Raw genomic sequence first — 19,341 nt, forward strand, 5'->3', positions numbered from 1 at the left:
TTCGTTTTTTCAGTTTTCGATTTTGTGTTTAAATGAAAAATGGAAAAAACGGATAATGGCCAGGACCAGACCGGGACCAGACCGGGACCAGACCGGAGGCTCAGAGCCCATGGCAGGGCCAGAGCTCCAAGCTGAGGCTCGGACCCCACGGAAGCTCGGAGTCTGCCCTTGTCCCGCTCTAGTCCCGCTCTGGTCCCGCTCTGGTCCCGCTCTGGTCCCGCTCTGGTCAGTCCTGTTCAGTCCGTCTGCAGTGTAAAAGTTCGGCATCACAGTCACAGGAGTCATGTAAACGGAAAACGGCCATTATCCGTTTTTTCCATTCTTCATTTAAACACAAAATCGAAAACTGAAAAAACAAATCGTTATCCGTTTTTTCATTTTGGTTTTGGAGACAAATAATGAAGAAAACTTGTTATTTCATTTTCTTATTTTTGGTTTTATATTGAAAAACGAATGAACAAATGATACACAGATTGGACTCTATTCACGCTTGTGTCACAAACCATGAAGACATTTGGAAACATGTGATGACAACTTCTGGTGTAGCTCCCAACACTGAAGTAAATGTGATCAGAGATAAAATGAAGACTGCAGATGTGTGTGCTGTTTGGAATCATCTGGAATTTGGTCCCTCATCTCTTCTAATCTCATGTACCCAGTCATCGCATGTTTCCAAAGGTCTTCCTGGTTTGTGACGTAAGAGTGAATAGAGCCTATTAGGTGTTTTGGTTCTCAGTATGATTATCCAATCAGACAGCAGAATGATGCTCATATGAGTCAGTGCTAGTGCAGCCTCTGCAGCTCAGGGAGAGAATTCTGGAGATTCTGACCTTTCAGATGAGGCGTGGCCATAAACTGAGAGTGAGACAAACTCGGATGTCTGTGTGCAGGTGAAGACTCTGGTTCTAAAAGTCCAAACTGCATGCTTTTACTGACCCCAGATTAGCTGGAGACTGGGGCTGCAAATTATATAAAAAAATATATTTGTGTCTTATTATTTAGAATTTTTTTTTGCTATTCTGAGTTACTATAATTACCTCCAGAAACAACAAAATCTCCTGTCTTCTTCTGCATGAAAGCTGCTAAACCTGCAGTGTAGATCTGTACAAACATGCTCAGAAATGTGATTTGAATATAATTCCTGTATCCATTTGTCAGTTCAGATTTCTTCTAGATGCGTTTAAAAAGCCAGCATTAAACAGAATTCTACTTTTAGCAAATCTAATCTCAATCAGTTCAAATTCGATGGATCACTTTGCTTATAATCGGGTTAATGTGGGAACGAGGTTTTATTCTGAATCTACACAAAACACTCACACACACACACACCAGAGCACTTTTGTGATAGATTGCGACAGAGTCAGATTGCAGTGATCATTCTGCTCGTCACGTGTGCGAGCATGAGAAGTTTGGTGCAGATTGGAGCGTTTTGGGAGCAGGGAGCGTGTCCTGATGGGATTATCTATAAACCAGGCTCACCACGCAGCCCCGAGGATCCATGAATATTTCAGCGTCGGCGGATACACACACTTAGGCAATCAGGAATTCTACTTCTGAAACATAAATTATGAATCAGGGAACCATGCTCCCATTCAACGACGCACACAGACGGTAAAGGAGGTGAGGTGTCTAGCCAAAGGACACTGAACTACAGGATTAAACTACAGTGACGTGTAAACTAGACGGCAGTGTCAGTCCTGAGCGAGGGTCACCTTCCATAGACTGAGACTTGAGAAGCAGTGGGTGTATACGATGTTTTGCTCAGCGGCACAAAGCACTAGCAGCATGAACACTTCCCCAAAAATATATCAATGAATGTCGAGCAAACTTGAATTCAAACGAGAATACAGCATCTCCCCGTGTCTGTCAATATCGGCCAATCACGGCCTGCAATCAATGCCTTTTAACCAATCACCCATCAGAACATTCCTTTAAATACACCCTCTCTCCCTTTCTTCTTCATGCTGGTTTAACTGCAGCACTCTTCCACCTCATCTCCAGTGCAGCAGCAGAGCCGCCAGCCTCCTCAGCTGCTCCATCTCCTCTTCTTCACCTCTGATCATTTTTAGACTCTGAGAAAGAGAGTTCAGTACAGTCCCTGACAAAAGTCTTGTCACTTATCCATTTTGTAGAAACAAAAGCTTATAACCTGACTTTCAATTAATCGATTGGTTTTAGAAATGTCTCATATGAAGCTAAAACCCTCCCAAATTATGCTCAATATACTAAAATAAATTTGCTTCACTGAAGAAAGATTGATCATTTAATGAACACAGAAAGGTCAGATTTTGGCAAGACAAAAGTCTTGTGGCCTTGTCATATGATGCACCCAATCCTAGATTACAGCCTCACCTGTGATCAGTTACTGATCAATCAATTAGTGTTTGTGTATAAAAAGAACCCAGCAGAACCAGACCTTCACATCAACTGCAACTTGACCTCTGACAACATGCCTAAGATCCACCCTGAGACCAAAGCCTTAATTATCAAGAGGCTGAAGACCAGATCCACTGCTGAGGTGGTGACACCTTCAATGTGTCTCAGCGTCAAGTACAAAGAATAAGAAAAAGATCTGAAATGACTGGAGATGTTTTTGACAAGCCCAGGTCCAGCAGACGCCGCAAGACAAACTGCTCGGGAGGATCCGTTTGTTGATTCAAAAATCCAAGGCCCCTTTTCCACTGCAGCAGACTCCACCAGGCCTGGTCACCTCAAGTCCCTGTGTCAACCACAACAGTTTGTAGAATTCTGTCTGGAAATGGCCTCCATGGTCGAATCAGTGCACAGAAACCAGCACTAAACAAAAGGCAACTAAAAAAACATGTGGCATTTGCCAAGGCCCACAGCCTGTTAAAAGGATGGACACTGGAAAAGTGGCAGAAGGTGGATTTCTCAGATGAATCCTCGGTTGAATTACATCACAGCCGCCACAAATATTGCAGGAGACCTAACTGGAGCCACATGGATCCAAGATTCACCCAGAAAATAGTTAAGTTTGGTGGCGGAAAAATCATGGTCTGTGGATTACATCCAGTATGGGAGTGTGTGAGACATTTGCAGGGTGGAAGGCAAATATCAATAGCCTAAAATATCAAGACATATTAGCTCCTCTTACATTCCCAACCATAAAAGGGGTCCAATTTTGCAGCAGGATGGTGCTCCATCACATACTTCTATCTCGACATCAAAGTTTGTCAAGGTGAAGAAGATGAAGGTGCTCCAGGACTGACCAGCCCAGTCACCAGACATGAACATCATTGAGCATGTCTGGGGTAGAATGAAAGAGGAAGCATGGAAGGCAAAACCAAAGAATCTTGATGAACTCTGGGAGGCATGTAAGACGCTTTCTTTACTATTCCTGATGACTTCATCAACAAATTGTATGAATCATTGTTGAACCGCATGGATGTGTCCTTCAAGCTCATGGAGTCATACAAGATATTAAATATGGATCTCACAGCACCACTACTTCATTCACTGACGTTATGCAACATATTTTTGTATTTGAAGTAAATTATTTGTTCAATTTCCTGTAGGCGACAAAACTTTTGTCTTGCCAAAATCTGACCTTTCTGTGTTCATTAAATGATCAATCTTTCTTCAGTGAAGCAAATTTATTTTAGTATATTGAGCATAATTTGGGAGGGTTTTAGCTTCATATGAGACATTTGTAAAACCAATCGATTAATTTAAAGTCAAGTTATAAGCTTTTGTTTCTACAAAATGGATAAGCCACAAGACTTTTGTCAGGGACTGTACGACCATACTCTTCTTTCATCACAAGTTGTAGGCTTCTATGCTCCAGTGTTCATTTTGACACGACAAAACTACAAAATGAAAATAAAGTAAACCAAAAACAATTCATTTATTTTGACTAGAAGCCCACGTTCACAGACTTGTTCCTTGGACTTGGGGCTCAGATGGAAGAGGAGGAGCTTGGATCTCCATTTGTCTCTCTTCATGTCTTTATAAGTTTAATTAGTCGATAGTCAGACTCATTTTAGTCATAGTTTTAGTCATCACAGAGAACTGTTTATTACGTTTTATTTTAGTCACCAAAATATAATGAAAACTATGACAAAATCAACACTGAGTCACTGCTCCACTGCTGTTCACCGTCCAGTGACCAGAACGTCCTGTGAGTTAACGGGAGTTGTGTGAGTTGCCGAGTTATTAGCATGTGTTAGTGTAAGCATGTGTATGTGTGTGTGTGCGTGCGTGTATTTATGTGTGTGTATGCTCACCATCATGATAGCGGAGAAGCTCCTGGAGGACAGGCGTCTCAGGTACAGATACTGGGCTTCTCTGCTCCAACAGAACCTGCTCCCTGGCCTCCACGGCTCACACGACTGCTCCCTGCACCACAACAACACAGCACCCAGCTTTAGTTACACATACAAGCGTAGAGAGTTTTAAAAATCGCACCGTGATATCATTCCTGTGACTATATCCAGTTCATGATTCATGATTCAAATTTCTTTAAATCTTCAGATTAAAATTTCAATACTAAGGAATAGAGTCGATACTGAAGACTGATTCAAATACCACGATGATATAAAAAAAAAAAAACACTCTTTAAAGAATAGAATGTGATCTTCAACATCACAACATTCATTCACTTTCTTCCATTTGCTCCTGATCACGTTTCACGTGAGGATGGCTGCAGACCTCTCCATTCAAAAGACACAAGCTGGACATTGAACATTTGAAATGATTTGATACGAATATAATGAGACTGGATGTAGATGTTTTGGAGAGCATAGGCACAGAGGAGGACATGCTCTGGCAGAGCAGAGCTGTGGAGTCTTATCAGCTCCAGTCTTCCTCAAGGACAGTGGACTGGTTCATTCTTGTGTTTCGATTGAGAAGCAGCTTTAGGCCAAACTCAGACTTTGTGAAACAGGAAACTCTGAGTTGAGCTCTTTTCAGGTTTAACAGAGAGAGTTAACCCAAACTCACTGTGCAGATAACCTGGTCCAGAGCACGTTTTACTGGTATTCCTCTAACCCCGAGTTTAACCTGAGTCTGCTCCTGAAGGAGACTTCTGATTGGTCAGTCACAGATGGACCAGGCCTGTGCTCTTAATTAGGCCTAATGTGAATTTAATGATGTGACTTGTGTTCATTTATATTTGACACTTATTTGAGTGACATGACTTAAAGCCTGATGTGTCCTCACGGAGTGTGAGTAAAGCATTAGATTCATGGAACCATTTCATCTATGTACACTTTAAAAATCACATTTATGTAGGATCCATTTAAAAACTCAGTGAGATACACAGCTCTCAACATCTCAATTGTATTTGCTAATTACTTATGATCATTTAAAATCTAAATATTGTCATATTCAAATAGGATAAACTGATTAAATAATGTCCTCCTCCACATTTCATTTTATATCAAACCTGACTGATCCACAGTCACATGACTTCCTGTCCCTCTGAAATGTAAGATTTACTGTCTCTAAGTTTTTTTAACTCTGCTCCAGACCTTGTGAGTTGTGTGGGTGTAAGAGTTAATTCAGGGTTAATCTCCCCGAGACAGTTAACTGAACTTCTTTTGTGAAACAGGGAGCTTCTCTATTGAAGCTCTGACATCTTCTTCACTTACATGTGGCAGTGTTTGTCTGGCCACTCCACACTCACATCTCTGTATTTTGACACTGACTGAATCAGACTTGGCATCATTCTCTGTCACACCTCGAGCCAGAACCACATCCAATCAGATTTGTTTATTTCAGTGACAAAAGTAAAATGAAGGAGCTCATTGGTCACCCATCATTTACAAAAAAAATGACATTCCTCATGACCTCAGATAATCTGAACTCTATCTAAACTCAGAAACCTGCCATGTTGTTCAGTCTCATGTCATATTTTGTCCTTGTGAGGTGCCATATTTGTTTTGATATGGGCAGACAAGTGTGTATGCTTGTGTGTGTGTGTGTGTGTGTGTGTGTGTGTGTATGTGCATGTGTGTGCGTGTGCGTGTGTGTGTGTGTGTGTGTGTGTGTGTATGTGCGTGTGTGTGTGTGCATGTGTGTGTGTGTGTGCATGTGTGTGTGTGTGTGTGCATGTGTGTGTGCGTGTGGAGGAGGTGGAGCAGGCACAGGTCTGAACAAGAAGCTCTGCACCAGGCTGTGGGCCTGATCAGACCTGCTCCACAGCTCCAACAGCACAGCACATGTGAGGAAGAGACACAGTGTTCTTTATGACACGAGTCCTCCAGCAACTGAAGGATACAACACATGGAAGGAAATATGTTATCACCAAGTATCAAAGTCAAGAGATTATCAACTACAGTCACCTTCAGAACACACCCTCTCCCTCCACTCAGCATGTGCTGAGGTAGACCTCTGTATCATTTTCATCCCAAATCTTCTCCTGTCCAGAGCTAACGTGAGCTGCTCTGGAGAGCTCCTGCCTCTGGAGCAGCCTGAACATTCACACCAGAGAGACTCAGGGCAGATCTATTCCTCCCTCACAGACAGGCTCTTTGTCCAGTGCACAGGTCCAACCACAGACACATTCTCCACCTTCTCCACCAAGACAAACACATGTGGAGACGTCTCCAGCAGCAGACCTCCAGAGAGTGGACAGAGGACACTGCTGCTGTGTGCAGGACAAGACAGTGAGACCAGTCTGTCCCTGAGCTCAAGGACCAGTGTCTCCACAAGGCCTCCACCACTATGAGGAAAACCTGAGCAAATCAAATCTCCATAGAAACAAGCAGGTGACAGCACCAGGTGTTACAGGTCAGCTCTGTGGAGGGGTGACCCCGCTCACAGTAAACAAACACAGTTAGTAAAAGGTTCACTGTGACTTCAGTTAGAAACTCAGTGTTTCAGAGTCTTCTACAGGCTACTGGAAAGAACAGACATGTGAAAGCAGGTCAACAAACTCCTGTCTCACACATAACACATTCAATCGATTCAAGTTTACCACCAAACTGTAGAAAATTCCAGACAAAACAATAACATGGACTCCATGGAGATAAGCAGAGTGTGCTTATGCACAAAAGTTACATAATACATCTTTAAATGCATCTGTAGATATGGACTTGTATCTGTTCAACAGGCAAAGTGCAAAGCAGAGCCGACCTGCTGCTGATGAGTCTGATCAATCAATCAATCAATCAATCAAACTTTATTTATAAAGCGCTTTTCATACAAAAACGTAACACAAAGTGCTTTACAGTGATTAAAAACAATCCCGCATTTCCATCCACCCACCCACTTACCCAACCCCACACCTGCCCAACTCCACACAACCAAACAACCCAGACACGCACACCCACTCGCACACACACGCACACACACGCACACACACACACACACACACACACGCACACACACGCCCTAAGATAGTAAAATACATAAAATCCCCTATAGTAAAATGTGAGGCTGAATACAGGCGAACCAGTTGAGAAAGCACCGTCAGAGGAGCCGTCTACATCTGGAGCACAGAGTCGTCCACCACCACCAGGAACCACCACAGGGTCCAGGGGAGAGATGAAGGAGCTAAGAACAGTCTCACCCACATCTCAACACACACACTCAACCATCTACAGGAGAGAGGCAGCAGAGGGCGCACTCACCCCGGGGGTCTCCACAGCCTCCTGCCCGGGGGCAGCAGCTCGCGCTTGTTCAGAGGCACCACCCCCATGGCCGCCTGCATGATCGTGATGAACTTCTTAAACTTCATCTTCGTGGGCTGGACTCCATGATCGCTCCTCTCCTAGTCCTGCTCCTCCTGTCTGCTCCTCGCTCCTGGCTCCTCTCCTGCTCTGCTCCTCGCTCCTCTCCTCTTCCTTGCTCCTCTAGCTCTGCTCCTCTGGCTCTGCTCCTCGCTCCTGCTCCTCGCTCCTGCTCCTCTGGCTCTGCTCCTCGCTCCTGCTCCTCTAGCTCTGCTCCTCGGGCTCTGCTCCTCGGGCTCTGCTCCTCGCTCTGCTCTGCTCCTCGCTCCTGCTCCTCGGGCTCTGCTCCTCGTGCTCTGCTCCTCGCTCCTCCTCGCTCTGCTCCTCGCTCCTGCTCCTCTGGCTCTGCTCCTCGCTCCTGCTCCTCTCCTGTTCTTCGCTCCTCTCCTGCTCCTCGTGTTGTGGAGAGAGCAGAGCGTGGTGGGGGACACAGACTCTCCACGTCACACTCTTACATAACCGCACACACACACACGAGCGTCGCCTCCGCCCCTCTATAATCCCCCCGTATCTCCCCCCACACAACACGGCCGCACATCAGCTCGCTCTCAGCCCGCTCCGTCCTGATGCTCCACACTGACCCGGAGAGCCCGCTGAGGATCACGCACGGCTGGGCTGGATCAGGAGACACCAAACACCTGTAGGTCTAACATGTAGACAACCTGATGCACTCAGCCATTATTCTGTGCTGATTATAAAAAAGATTCTGAGTCATTCTGTGGATAACAAGAATCGGCTGAAATTCTTGCAATCCCGGTTTAGGAGTGTAAAATGAATCATAAAAATGAATATGTATTTCAAGATTTTAAAGGTGCACTGTGTAACTGGAGAGTGTTAAAGCTTCCTTTGTACATCATAACCCAAGTGAGCCTAAGTTACATGTCAGATCTGCGGAGAGGTGGGCCAGCTCACAGTAAGAGTCCTGTTATCAAAACATAAACTGCAAGTAAATAGGCTCTGTTCACACTTACATCACAAAACAGGAAATATAAGATTACAATTTCAGGTGGAGTTCCCGACACTGGGCTCACCGACCGACTGTGATCAAACCCACTGAAGTAAATGTAAAGTAAATGTATTATATATATATATATATAAAATTGGCCCCTCATCTTTTCTAATCTCATGTACCCAGTCGTAGTTGTGTGTCATTGGGGAAATGATGAAAAGTGTAGTATGGTTGGAATTAAGGCTGGGCGATATGGAGTAAAAAATATATCTCGATATATTTTGCTCGATATCTGTACAGGAAAAATAATCCTGCAAAAACAAGTCTGCCAAATTCCACCAGGACCTTTTTAATGAAGTGAAAAGAGGAAGACAGTTCATGTAGAAACAAAATGCTTGTGCGACATTAAAAAAAACACTGTAAACAAAAATAATAATTTGACTGTAAAATAAAGGAAGAAATAATACATATTGCTTTCTTTTCATTCAAAAATGAAACAACTCAACTCAAGCTCATCATATTTAGCAGAGGAAGCTCAGGAGGTTCCTCATTTTAATAGGTCCATGTTCCTCATCTGCGGTTAAAAGCTTGTACAAGTTACACTGCAGCAGATTATTTATTCAAACCTTATGCATAAATCAACTTTACATTACTAAACTTGACAACATATAAATCATCACCACTCTAGAGCCCGTTTGAGATTATAATGTGTTTACTGCGGCTTTGTGCATATTTGTTTACATTTTACAGAAACTAAACTTAATACCTCATTTGCATAAATTAAAAGCGCTGAAAAAAACAGCAGGTGAGCACAGAGAAGCAAACAAACAAAGCGACGAAACCAGAATTAAATATAAGAAATATATCGATATATATGATATGTCAGAATCCATTTTGGGTTTTAAAAATATCTCAACATATTTTAAATATCGAGATATCGCCCACCCCAAGTTGAAACTGTTGATTCGCTAAACAGAACCCTACAATGACATGAAGATGGAGAAAACTGGGACATTTTCTCAGATTTACTACCGTGAACAGAGCCCAACGGAATTTGTCATCACATGTTCCTTAACGTCTTCCTGGTTTTTGACATAAGCGTGAATAGAGTCTATCGTAACTCAGTCCTAGACCTCGTCACAAAGTTGTCATTCACATTGTAAAGATTTCAATATTGAACATTCATCTTATTATGAATGTGGAAATACAAAAATGACAAGTCCTAATGCCAGCTTGTCTTGTAGCATGAGGCTGGAGCTGTGCTGAGGTTCATACACACACACACATATACACACACACACACACATATACACTCATACACACGCCTACACACCACATCAGGAGTTCCCAGCAGGATAAGCTCTCAGCCAATCAGAGCGCAGCACAGGCCTGACATCTCACTGATATCTCACTACACCGACAACAGGAAATAGTGAGATCCACGAGCAGGATGAACGCAGAAAAGGATCCATCGAGATTAGAACGCACGTCCGGATGTTGCGCTGGCAAAATGGTCCTTCCATAACCTTTGACATCATTATTATTTCAGCTCTTTAATCTTCCTTTGGCCACCTCAGCCCTGGTGTTCATGTGTGGGGGAGGGGCAGACATTTTCTACAATGTGGATCACAGTTCACGTTGTGCAGTTATTAAAAATACAACCATGCTGTTCTGGGAGTGCTCACTTATTCACAGGGCTCAACTATTTGTGGAAAATATCGGAACTGGCAAAATAACACAAGAATCTGATTTCAGAACATGTTTGTACAGATCTAAACTACAGGACTGGTTAACTACACACGTTTTTAGGCAATTGTGACAATAGTCGAGACCACACTAAACGAGACCAAGACCAGTCCAAGACCACAGAGTCCTGAGACCAAGACAAGACCAAAACCAAAACCTCTGAGAGTCCAGACCGAGACAAGACCCAGACCACGGCCCATCGAGACCAAATCGAGACCATCTTTGACATTTCCTGCATTTATCTCTATTTTACAGTTATTTTGACAGATTTATATCAATGTTTTTATAAACCTATCTCCATTTGATCTGATTCATGTTCATTTGGACTTAAAACAAACTAAACAGACTGTACTGCACTTAAACACTCTGTGCCCCTTTTTTGGATCCTCACCCACAGTTTGAGAAGCTCTTCTTTAATCCCACTTCCACTGGCTCTTTACACAAAACAACTTCAAAGTGAATCAAGTTTTTTCAAGTTCATAACATTTACAGTGACATTCTCTTACTTGTTTTGCAGTGATATTTAGTCTCTGCACATTTACCGATGTGAGATAGTATTTTGACCCCGGGGTGAACATACTGCTATAGTAAAGTGACCCCCCCATAGGATTGTGACTCCTCTTACTTTTTTCTTTAGTAGTTACTTATCTGATCATTATTTCTCCTGTCATTTACTTTGATTATATATTGCTACATATTCACAAACTTTTAAAGTGTTTTAAGGAATGTTGTAACGTAACGTATTGTTCAAATTGCATATCCATAAAAGTCTTGTCACATTTTAGATTGTATTTTACATTGTTATGGTTTTTAGTTTGCTCTGTTCAGATAATCCACATGTCATTTTAAGTGAAGTTATTGATTACAGAAACCAGATTGATCTTTAGCAAATCTTCTCATATCCCCTATTGAACTGCTCTATTGATCACTCCAGTCTATTTTAACAATATTCCAAATCATTATACATCATTTTGATAACCTAACTAATGAATAACTACTTATCTCATTTACAGTAAAATATGTTTTAACAACTAAGTTATTTTAGCATTCAAAAATTACAATCGACATAAAAAATGCATGAGTTCTTCAAAAACACTTTTAAATAAGTCAATACATTTTAATTTGCAGATATAGTATTAATATTCAAAGTTTGACTATAGAATTCAAGTTCTTTTTTAATAAAATACAGATTTTCATAAGGGGGTCAACATACCAGAATAGGATTCAGACCCCGGGGTCAAAATACTACACCACACCGGTGTTGAGTACTACGACACTATTAGGCAGAATAAATGATTTTGTGGTGTATGGAGGAAATGTTGGTTTGAATTCTGATCATCTACAACACCTACATCTGTGTTCATCATATGTGGTGACACGTTTATTACCTCCGCCAAGGAGGTTATGTTTTTGCCGGCGTTTGTCTGTTTGTTTGTTTGATTGTTTGTTTGTTTGTTTGTCTGTTAGCAACATAACTCAAATGTTATGGACCGATTTTGATGAAATTTTCAGGATTTGTTGGAAATGTGAAAAGGAAGAACTGATTTCATTTTGGGGGTGATCCGGAAGAAATCCTGGATTCTGAATCACTTTGAAATTTTAGTTAACATTGTGGTAAATGGGGCCAAAAATTTTGTTTCTCAACATCTCGGTTAATTATTGACCAAACCCCATGAAATTTGACTCAGGGATGGACAATGGGATCCTCTTTCATATTCCAAATTGAAAGATACGAGACAAATATTTATGGAAAACACAATTAATATGAGGGGGACTGTAGTCCTTGGCGGAGTCTGCACTCTCTGACTGCTTTTCTAGTTAGATTTTTGTAACCAGTAGATGGCTGAAGTGAAACCTGTCGGGTCAATTAAATGATTAGTTTTCCAGTCAGACACCACGCAGATAAAGTGTAAGTGTGTGTATGTGTATGTGTGTGTGTGTGTGTGTATATATGTGTGTGTATATGTGTGTGTGTGTGTGTGTGTGCGTGTGTATTATAGGTGCATAAAGGGCAGTAGCTACAAAACCCTGTGAGTCACACTCATTCATCTCACAGCGGTGGTTTCCAGGACCAGTAAAAGCAGATTTCATCTCAGCGCTGCTTTGTTTCATTTCAAGTGTGTGTGTCTGAATCAGCACTATAAAAGGAGCTGATGGACCAGGTCTCCTCACGGCTCGTCCGCTTGGAACACGACGCAATGTGACGCCTCCTTTGCTGTGCTTTTCAACTCAAACGTTAAAGACTCAAACACCAAAATATCTTCTATCGTTAGAGGGACACTGAACCTGAATCTTTATCCATTAGTGTGTCTATAAACTAAAAAAAGAATGGAAGTTAACGAGGTCACGCTCTCCTGATTTCACATAAAACTCCCTGGCCACTCAGATGGGTTTAGCTGTTGTGAAGGCCACGGCTGGGTTCCTTTGTTCCTGAAAACGTCCATCACAGCGTGTTGTGGCGTCCTGGCCTGTTGCAGTGAAAGGAGGAGGTGTGGGAGGGCCTCTGGGTGCTTGATGTGGTCTCAGGTCTCAACAGAAACCAGGACGTAGATCTGTGGAGCTCACCACAGAAGCTCCAGAACATGACGACAGGCCTGATGTTCAACCACAAAGTGTGTCTGCTCCAAACATCACCTCCTCCTCCCTCCCTCCCTTCATCACCGCTTCCTTCTTTCTTTCTTTCTTTCTTTCTGTCTGTCTGTCTCTCTGTCTCTCTCAGACCTTTCATCCCTCTTACTCTCCTCCTGTGTCTCCTCAGACGTCGTCTCGTCCGTCTGCTCCTCACACTCGTCGGTTACACGTGTCTGTACAGTGACACATATGTCCTGTCCTCTGCAGTCCAGTCGTGACCGGACTGGACCCGGGCCTGGACTCCTCTAATGCTTTTACATAAGCAGCTCTTTGGACGGGTCACTCTGCCCACTGACCACTGACCTCCCTCTCCTCCCTTTGATTCACCATCCCAAACCACAGCGGGACTTTAAACAGAGGAGGGGCTACGACACGTCCCCTCTGACCAGCGCCCGGCTCGTACGGGGGGGGCACGCCTTGCCCAACGACACAATGTACACACTGTGGAAATCAAAGTGGCGATCCTTCAGCCGCAGGATTAGTGACCACAGCGCTGTAGCCATCTGGATTACACACACACACGAGCACACACACACACACACACACACACAGGCCCGATCGCTTGTGAAACTGAAACGTCACAAATATTCCCTCACGTATGTTTGAGCTCAAAGTACTTTGAGTTTTTTGATCTTGTTGACCTGAGCACAGCTGGAGAGACGTACAAGGCCGAGAACAAGCAAGCACTTCTTTTATCCATGAGGTCACATGAGAAAAAGAAACTATTGTGGAGGACAAAATGCTTAACTCAATTCTGCATCATAGGCGAGTTTCATTGTTGACAAAAGCGTGCGTTGCATGCTGGGAATTATTTTGGTCGGCGGCAAGAAACACTAATTCAACATGACGGACGGAGTGAGAAAGCACGTAAAGGGTATTGATCCTGGTTATTTATCCACTCTAACAGCAGAGGACCCAAGACCATTTGACCAGAAATTGGTCATAAGCATCGATGGAGCCAAATCACCCTTTTCAACCCCGACAAAAGGTGGACCAAACCAAATTTCTAGTCAGAATCACCAACTACCTGGACAAATATTCACTTTGGTGATATCCACAATGACTTGGTGGAAACTCCTGGGTCATTCACAGCAGAAAAGATGAAAACCTCCAAGAGTCTGGATGTGTTGTTGAACTTGTTGGAGTCCACGGTTTGTTAGGATCTTCTACGTTTGCTCTGTGGATGTTTGAAAGTCGTTTAATTCACCGTTAGTGGTTCTTTTCACTCAGAATACGAAAAAGACATTTTCCTTCTTCCGTGCTTCTATTTGTGCATCTGATAATGCAGCAGGAATTTACCATTATCGGGGAGAAATACACGAGGTTACACACTGTGTTTGACGCTACCGTGTTTCTTGCCTCCGACCAAAATATATCCCAGCATGCAACACGGGCTTTTAATAACAATGACGTCAGCTGAAACTCACCTATAACTGTGTTTCTTTATAAAAAGCAGTAAATATTGTTCTGACGCGCTGGTCCAATGGGAAGAGTTTATGTTATGACTAAACAATGAAAAAGTGAGGCTGCTTTACCAAAAAATTTCATTAAAACACCTTTAAAATAAAAGCAATGTATCTTTAGCAAATGCATGAGCTAAAATGATAATATGTAGATTTTTTGATTTCAGATGAGCTTAAACAGGCCGAACAGAGTCGACCAAAGGGCTGAATGCGGCCGGGGAGTTGTACAATGCCCAGTTTTGATTAACTGATTGATTTGTTTTTATTTTGAGTTTGTACCAAGAGAGAAACAATAATCATGTTGACTACACATTAGGGATGGGCATTCGATGAAATTTTCTTAATCGATCGTCAGAAGAATTAATGATCGATTATCGATTAATCATTAACGTTTTTATATTAAAATGATCATCATTATTATTACTATCTGCACTAATCTGCATAAATAAATTCAACTTTACGACATATAAACCGTAACGACTCTAGAGCCACATCAGCTGTTTGACATTATAATGTGTTTAATTCAGTTTTGTTCAAATCTCACAGAAACAAAACTTAAAACCACATCACTAATTTGCATAAACTAAGTGAAGATAAAACTCCAGCTCTTGTGTCGCTGATGTGGTTCAACTTCTGTTGGATTAAAAGACATGACTCAGGTGAATACAGGTCAGTGTGACCAGATTTGTGTTTGTCAAAACCAGGACATCGTACGGGGGGAGGGGGGCGGGGCCTCGTCATCCACATTGCGCTGCTCTCACCTGGAAAAACGTTTTCCCTCTGGACACAGAAACATATGTGCTGCATCTGCTCGCTCCTTCTGAGTGCAGAGAGACACATGTACAGACCTGTTTGGTCACGATACACACAGCGACCTACATTCGGTTTGTCGATTAAAATGAACATAATCAATGAAATTCTTAATGATCAATTATCGATTAATCGACTAATCATGCCCATCCCTACTACACATACATTATAAACAACAGAAAAGCACATTTCTGGAAAAGGAGTGGGAAGATGAAAAAAACTAAGAAAAAAATATTTGTATATGGGTCCAGTCAAGTGGTAACGGAGGGAAACAGTGTCAGATTTTTGACATTCAAATGTGTCTTATTCAGAAACTAGAGGAACTATTGAAATAAGTAAAGTATCAGAATGTAGGAAAGAGTTACACTCCAACAGGGTCAAGTTAAACCTGTGAGATTCTTTCAAGTTGTTGACAAAAAATTAAAAAACTCATGTTGGTAACAGAGGGAATGAAATATGCAGCACTTGTTGGGCAATAAATCCAAACAGTGATAACTCTTGGTTCTCACTTCCATATCCTTAACAAACTGGTTTGAATATTTGCTTCATATAGTTTTCTACCATATGGTACAAGATTAGGTTGAAAAACCTCTTACTTTTTGACTCATGAGATTTTTTATGGTAACGGAGGGAAAATTGTTCAAACAAGTAGAAGGTGCAGGATTTTACATCATTTGTCGCTTTTTTCTTCCAAATACTTTAATATTACTTTAAAATGAAAGGAAACTATTTCTATAAAATATGTCAGTCCTTCCAAGCTAATTTTTATCATTTTAAATACTTTTTATTTTATTTTATCATGTCCCTTCATCAACAGTTCAAAGATGGAATAACACAAGATATGATGAAATACATCCATTTATTGACATGATTTGCAGGTCTTTGAAATTTGGGGAATAATTTTTGTTCCATGTTTCATACATGGTCTGTTTAAAACATATGGAACTTTAGAACCAAAAATGGTACAGAAAAAAGGTCAACAGTTTCATAAACTAGAGTACATATGTATCTGTTCAATACATTTTTATATCAGATGCATTAACATGAATTTTTGGCCTTGTTGTTTACTTCTTGACTGGGCTCATATGTGTTGGAGGGTGAGTATATGGAACAACCTGAGTGATGATTTTAAAAAGTCTAACACTGTAGAAGCTTTAAAAAAAAAAAGTATAAAAAGTTACGTTTTAAAGCTGTAGAGCTCTGGAATGAATGAATTATAGCTTAAATGTTGTTTGTTTGAATTTAGATTTTGTCTCTTATATTTACAGTAAGTTGTGAGTAAAATTGTAAATACAAACTTGCTGTTCATGCTGTTTTTCTTTCTTAGAATTCTGTCATTGTTTAACAGGGTTGGGCATTATGTTTTGTTTTGTAATGCTACAAAATGCCCAAATAAACTACTACTACTAATACTACATGTTGAGGCTCATGCAGTGTTTGCAGTATTAGTAGTAGTAGTAGTAGTATTAATAGTATCAGTAGTACCAGCCTGTGCTTGGTTCTGTCTTACATAAGTCCAGATGGAGCGACACATGTCTGTCACAGATCAAAGTGACACGAGCGTGCACGTGACACATGCACTGTCCCCATCCACCCCTCCCCCCCTCTCTCTCTCTCTCTCTGTTATTATTAATCCTTTATTTATACGACTAGCCTCTTGAGACTGTTTCATTTTCAAGAAGAGCTCTCACCACCTCTCCCTCTTTCTCTCTGTCTGTCAGACTCTCCCTCCCTCTCTCTCTCTCTACCTGTTTCTCCGTCTCTCTCTCTCTCCCCGTCTCTCTCCCTCTGCCTTTCCGTCTGTCCTCCTCTTCGTCTGTCTGTCTCTCCCTCTGTCTCTCCCTCCACCTGGCTCTCTGTCTGTCTCTCTCTCTGTCTCTCTCCGTCTGTCTCTCTCCCTCTCTCTCTCCGTCTCTTTATTATTCATCTTTTATTCATTCAGGTTGGCAGCTAAAGCCTCTTGAGACTGAGTGTTTCATTTTCTCTCTGTCTGTCCGTCTCTGTCCGTCTGTCTCTGTCTCTCTCTGTCTCTGTCTGTCTCCGTCTCTCTCTGTCTCCGTCTCTCTCTGTCTCCGTCTCTCTCTGTCTCTGTCTCTGTCTCTCTCTGTCTCCGTCTCTGTCTGTCCGTCTCTCTCTGTCTCCGTCTCTCTTATTAATCTTTTTTTCACACAGGTTGGCAGCTAAAGCCTCTTGAGACTGAGTGTTTCATTTTCTCTCTCTTGACCTCTACTTCACTTCTTTTCTTCTTTCCTCCCCCTCTCTCACCCTCTTGCCCTCTCTCTCTTGTCCTCTCCCTCCCTCGCTCTCTGTGCTCTGGTGCACACTCGAGCAGAGGGAGACAGGTTCATGTGCTCCTCACACTTGAGCCGCTGGAGACACTTTCATCAGCTCTGGGACATTTGCAAATGAAAAGCAGCACGATTCGATAATCCTTTAACGGGACCATGTCACTCTACTTGAATATATATAGTTCTAATGTCGTTTCCTCGTCACAAACAAACACTCAGCTCTTCTCACAAACAGAAAACACTCTGCTCCACCTTGTGATGTCATCTGTTAATACAGGAAGTGCTCCAATGTGTTTTTAAACACTATACACCCTCGCTAGAATTAATTAGATGATTTCAGACCTGGGACTTTCAATCTCTACATCACAAGGTGGAACAGAGCATTTTGACATTTATTTTTTCAGCCCAAGAGCCTGTTTCCATCCGTGACAGTTGGTTCTGCTTCGTTTGTTCTGCTCCCCCACGCTCTTCCTCAGAGTCACATGATGTTGCTGTGACGTGTCGCTCAGCTGATTTATACAGGTTTTTCCTCTCACACACCTGGGATTCTGTCCTGAGGAAGTGGGGCTGCAGGTGGCGCTGTCGTCCTGCCTCCTCCAGTAGGAAGACAGCGCCAAAACCTAAATCAGCTGAGCGACACGTTACAGCAACATCACGTGACTCTGAGGAAGAACACAGGAGCAGAACAAACTGTCAAGTATGAAAACAAACTCTCTGTGAAAAAAGAACCTAACATCAGAAATGATCAGAACACCAAATGAACCTCGCTGGACTAGAGCATTTAGAGCATTGGAGATGTAGACAGACAATAATAAAGAGTAGGGATGGGCATGATTAACTGATTAATCGATAATTGATCATTAAGAATTTCATCGATTACGTTAATTTTAATCGACAAACTGAATGTATGTTTCTGTGTCGTGACCAAACAGGTGTGTACATGTGTCTCTGCATCAGAAGGAGCGAGACACAAACAGTGGGTCAGTCTGCAACGTACAGAAGTGCAAATGTGGATTTAACAATGATTTGTACAAGAAATTCCACACTTTCCGTTGCGTTCGGGACAAGTGTGAGTCCATGTGCACAGTGTATAAAACAGCACATATGTTTCTGTGTCCAGTGGGAAAAAGTTTTTCCAGGTGAGAGTCGCTCAATGTGGATGACGAGGCCCCGCCCCCCTCCCCCCGTACGCTGTCCTGGTTTTGACAAACACAAATCTGGTCACACTGACCTGTATTCACCTGAGTCATGTCTTTTAATCCGACAGAAATTGAACCACATCAGCAACACAAGAGCTGGAGTTTTATCTTCACTTAGTTTATGCAAATTAGCGATGCGGTTTTAAGTTTTGTTTCTGTGAGAGTTGAACAAAACTGAAGTAAACACATTATGTCAAACGGATTGATGTGGCTCTAGAGCGGTTACAGTTTATATGTCGTAAAGTTGAATTTATTTATGCAGCTTAGTGCAGGTAGTAATAATGATGATGATACTTATTATATAAAAACATTAATGATTAATTGATAATCGATCGTTAATTCTCCTGACGATTAATAAAATTTCATTGAATGCCCATCCCTAATTTGAACATGTCTTAAAACTCAGAGCAGGGGCCAGTTGTGTGTAATGTGAGACCTTTAACAAACAGCAGGGGATCTACACAAGCTTTTTGAACATTGAAGAATATGTAGCCTCTCACTGTCCCTCTGCGGTTGGATTCGTGATGACGTGTGCATGTTTGAGTTGTTCAGTTTTCAGTCCTT

General features: G+C 42.0%; 1 protein-coding gene across 1 annotated transcript in view; it reads right to left on the reverse strand.

The window, feature by feature from the left end:
- Positions 1 to 19,341, reverse strand: part of tjp2a (tight junction protein 2a (zona occludens 2)) — a 70,239-nt gene that overhangs the window by 47,891 nt on the left and 3,007 nt on the right. The window contains exon 2 of the mRNA XM_055153538.1: positions 4,245 to 4,356. Coding sequence (XP_055009513.1) covers positions 4,245 to 4,250 — 6 coding nt within the window. The 5' untranslated portion in view covers positions 4,251 to 4,356. The remainder of the gene's footprint in view (positions 1 to 4,244; positions 4,357 to 19,341) is intronic.

The sequence above is a fragment of the Boleophthalmus pectinirostris genome, unplaced genomic scaffold (assembly GCF_026225935.1).
Source record: "Boleophthalmus pectinirostris isolate CB_2022bp ecotype Guang Dong unplaced genomic scaffold, ASM2622593v1 HiC_scaffold_18, whole genome shotgun sequence".
Lineage (NCBI taxonomy): Eukaryota > Metazoa > Chordata > Actinopteri > Gobiiformes > Gobiidae > Boleophthalmus > Boleophthalmus pectinirostris.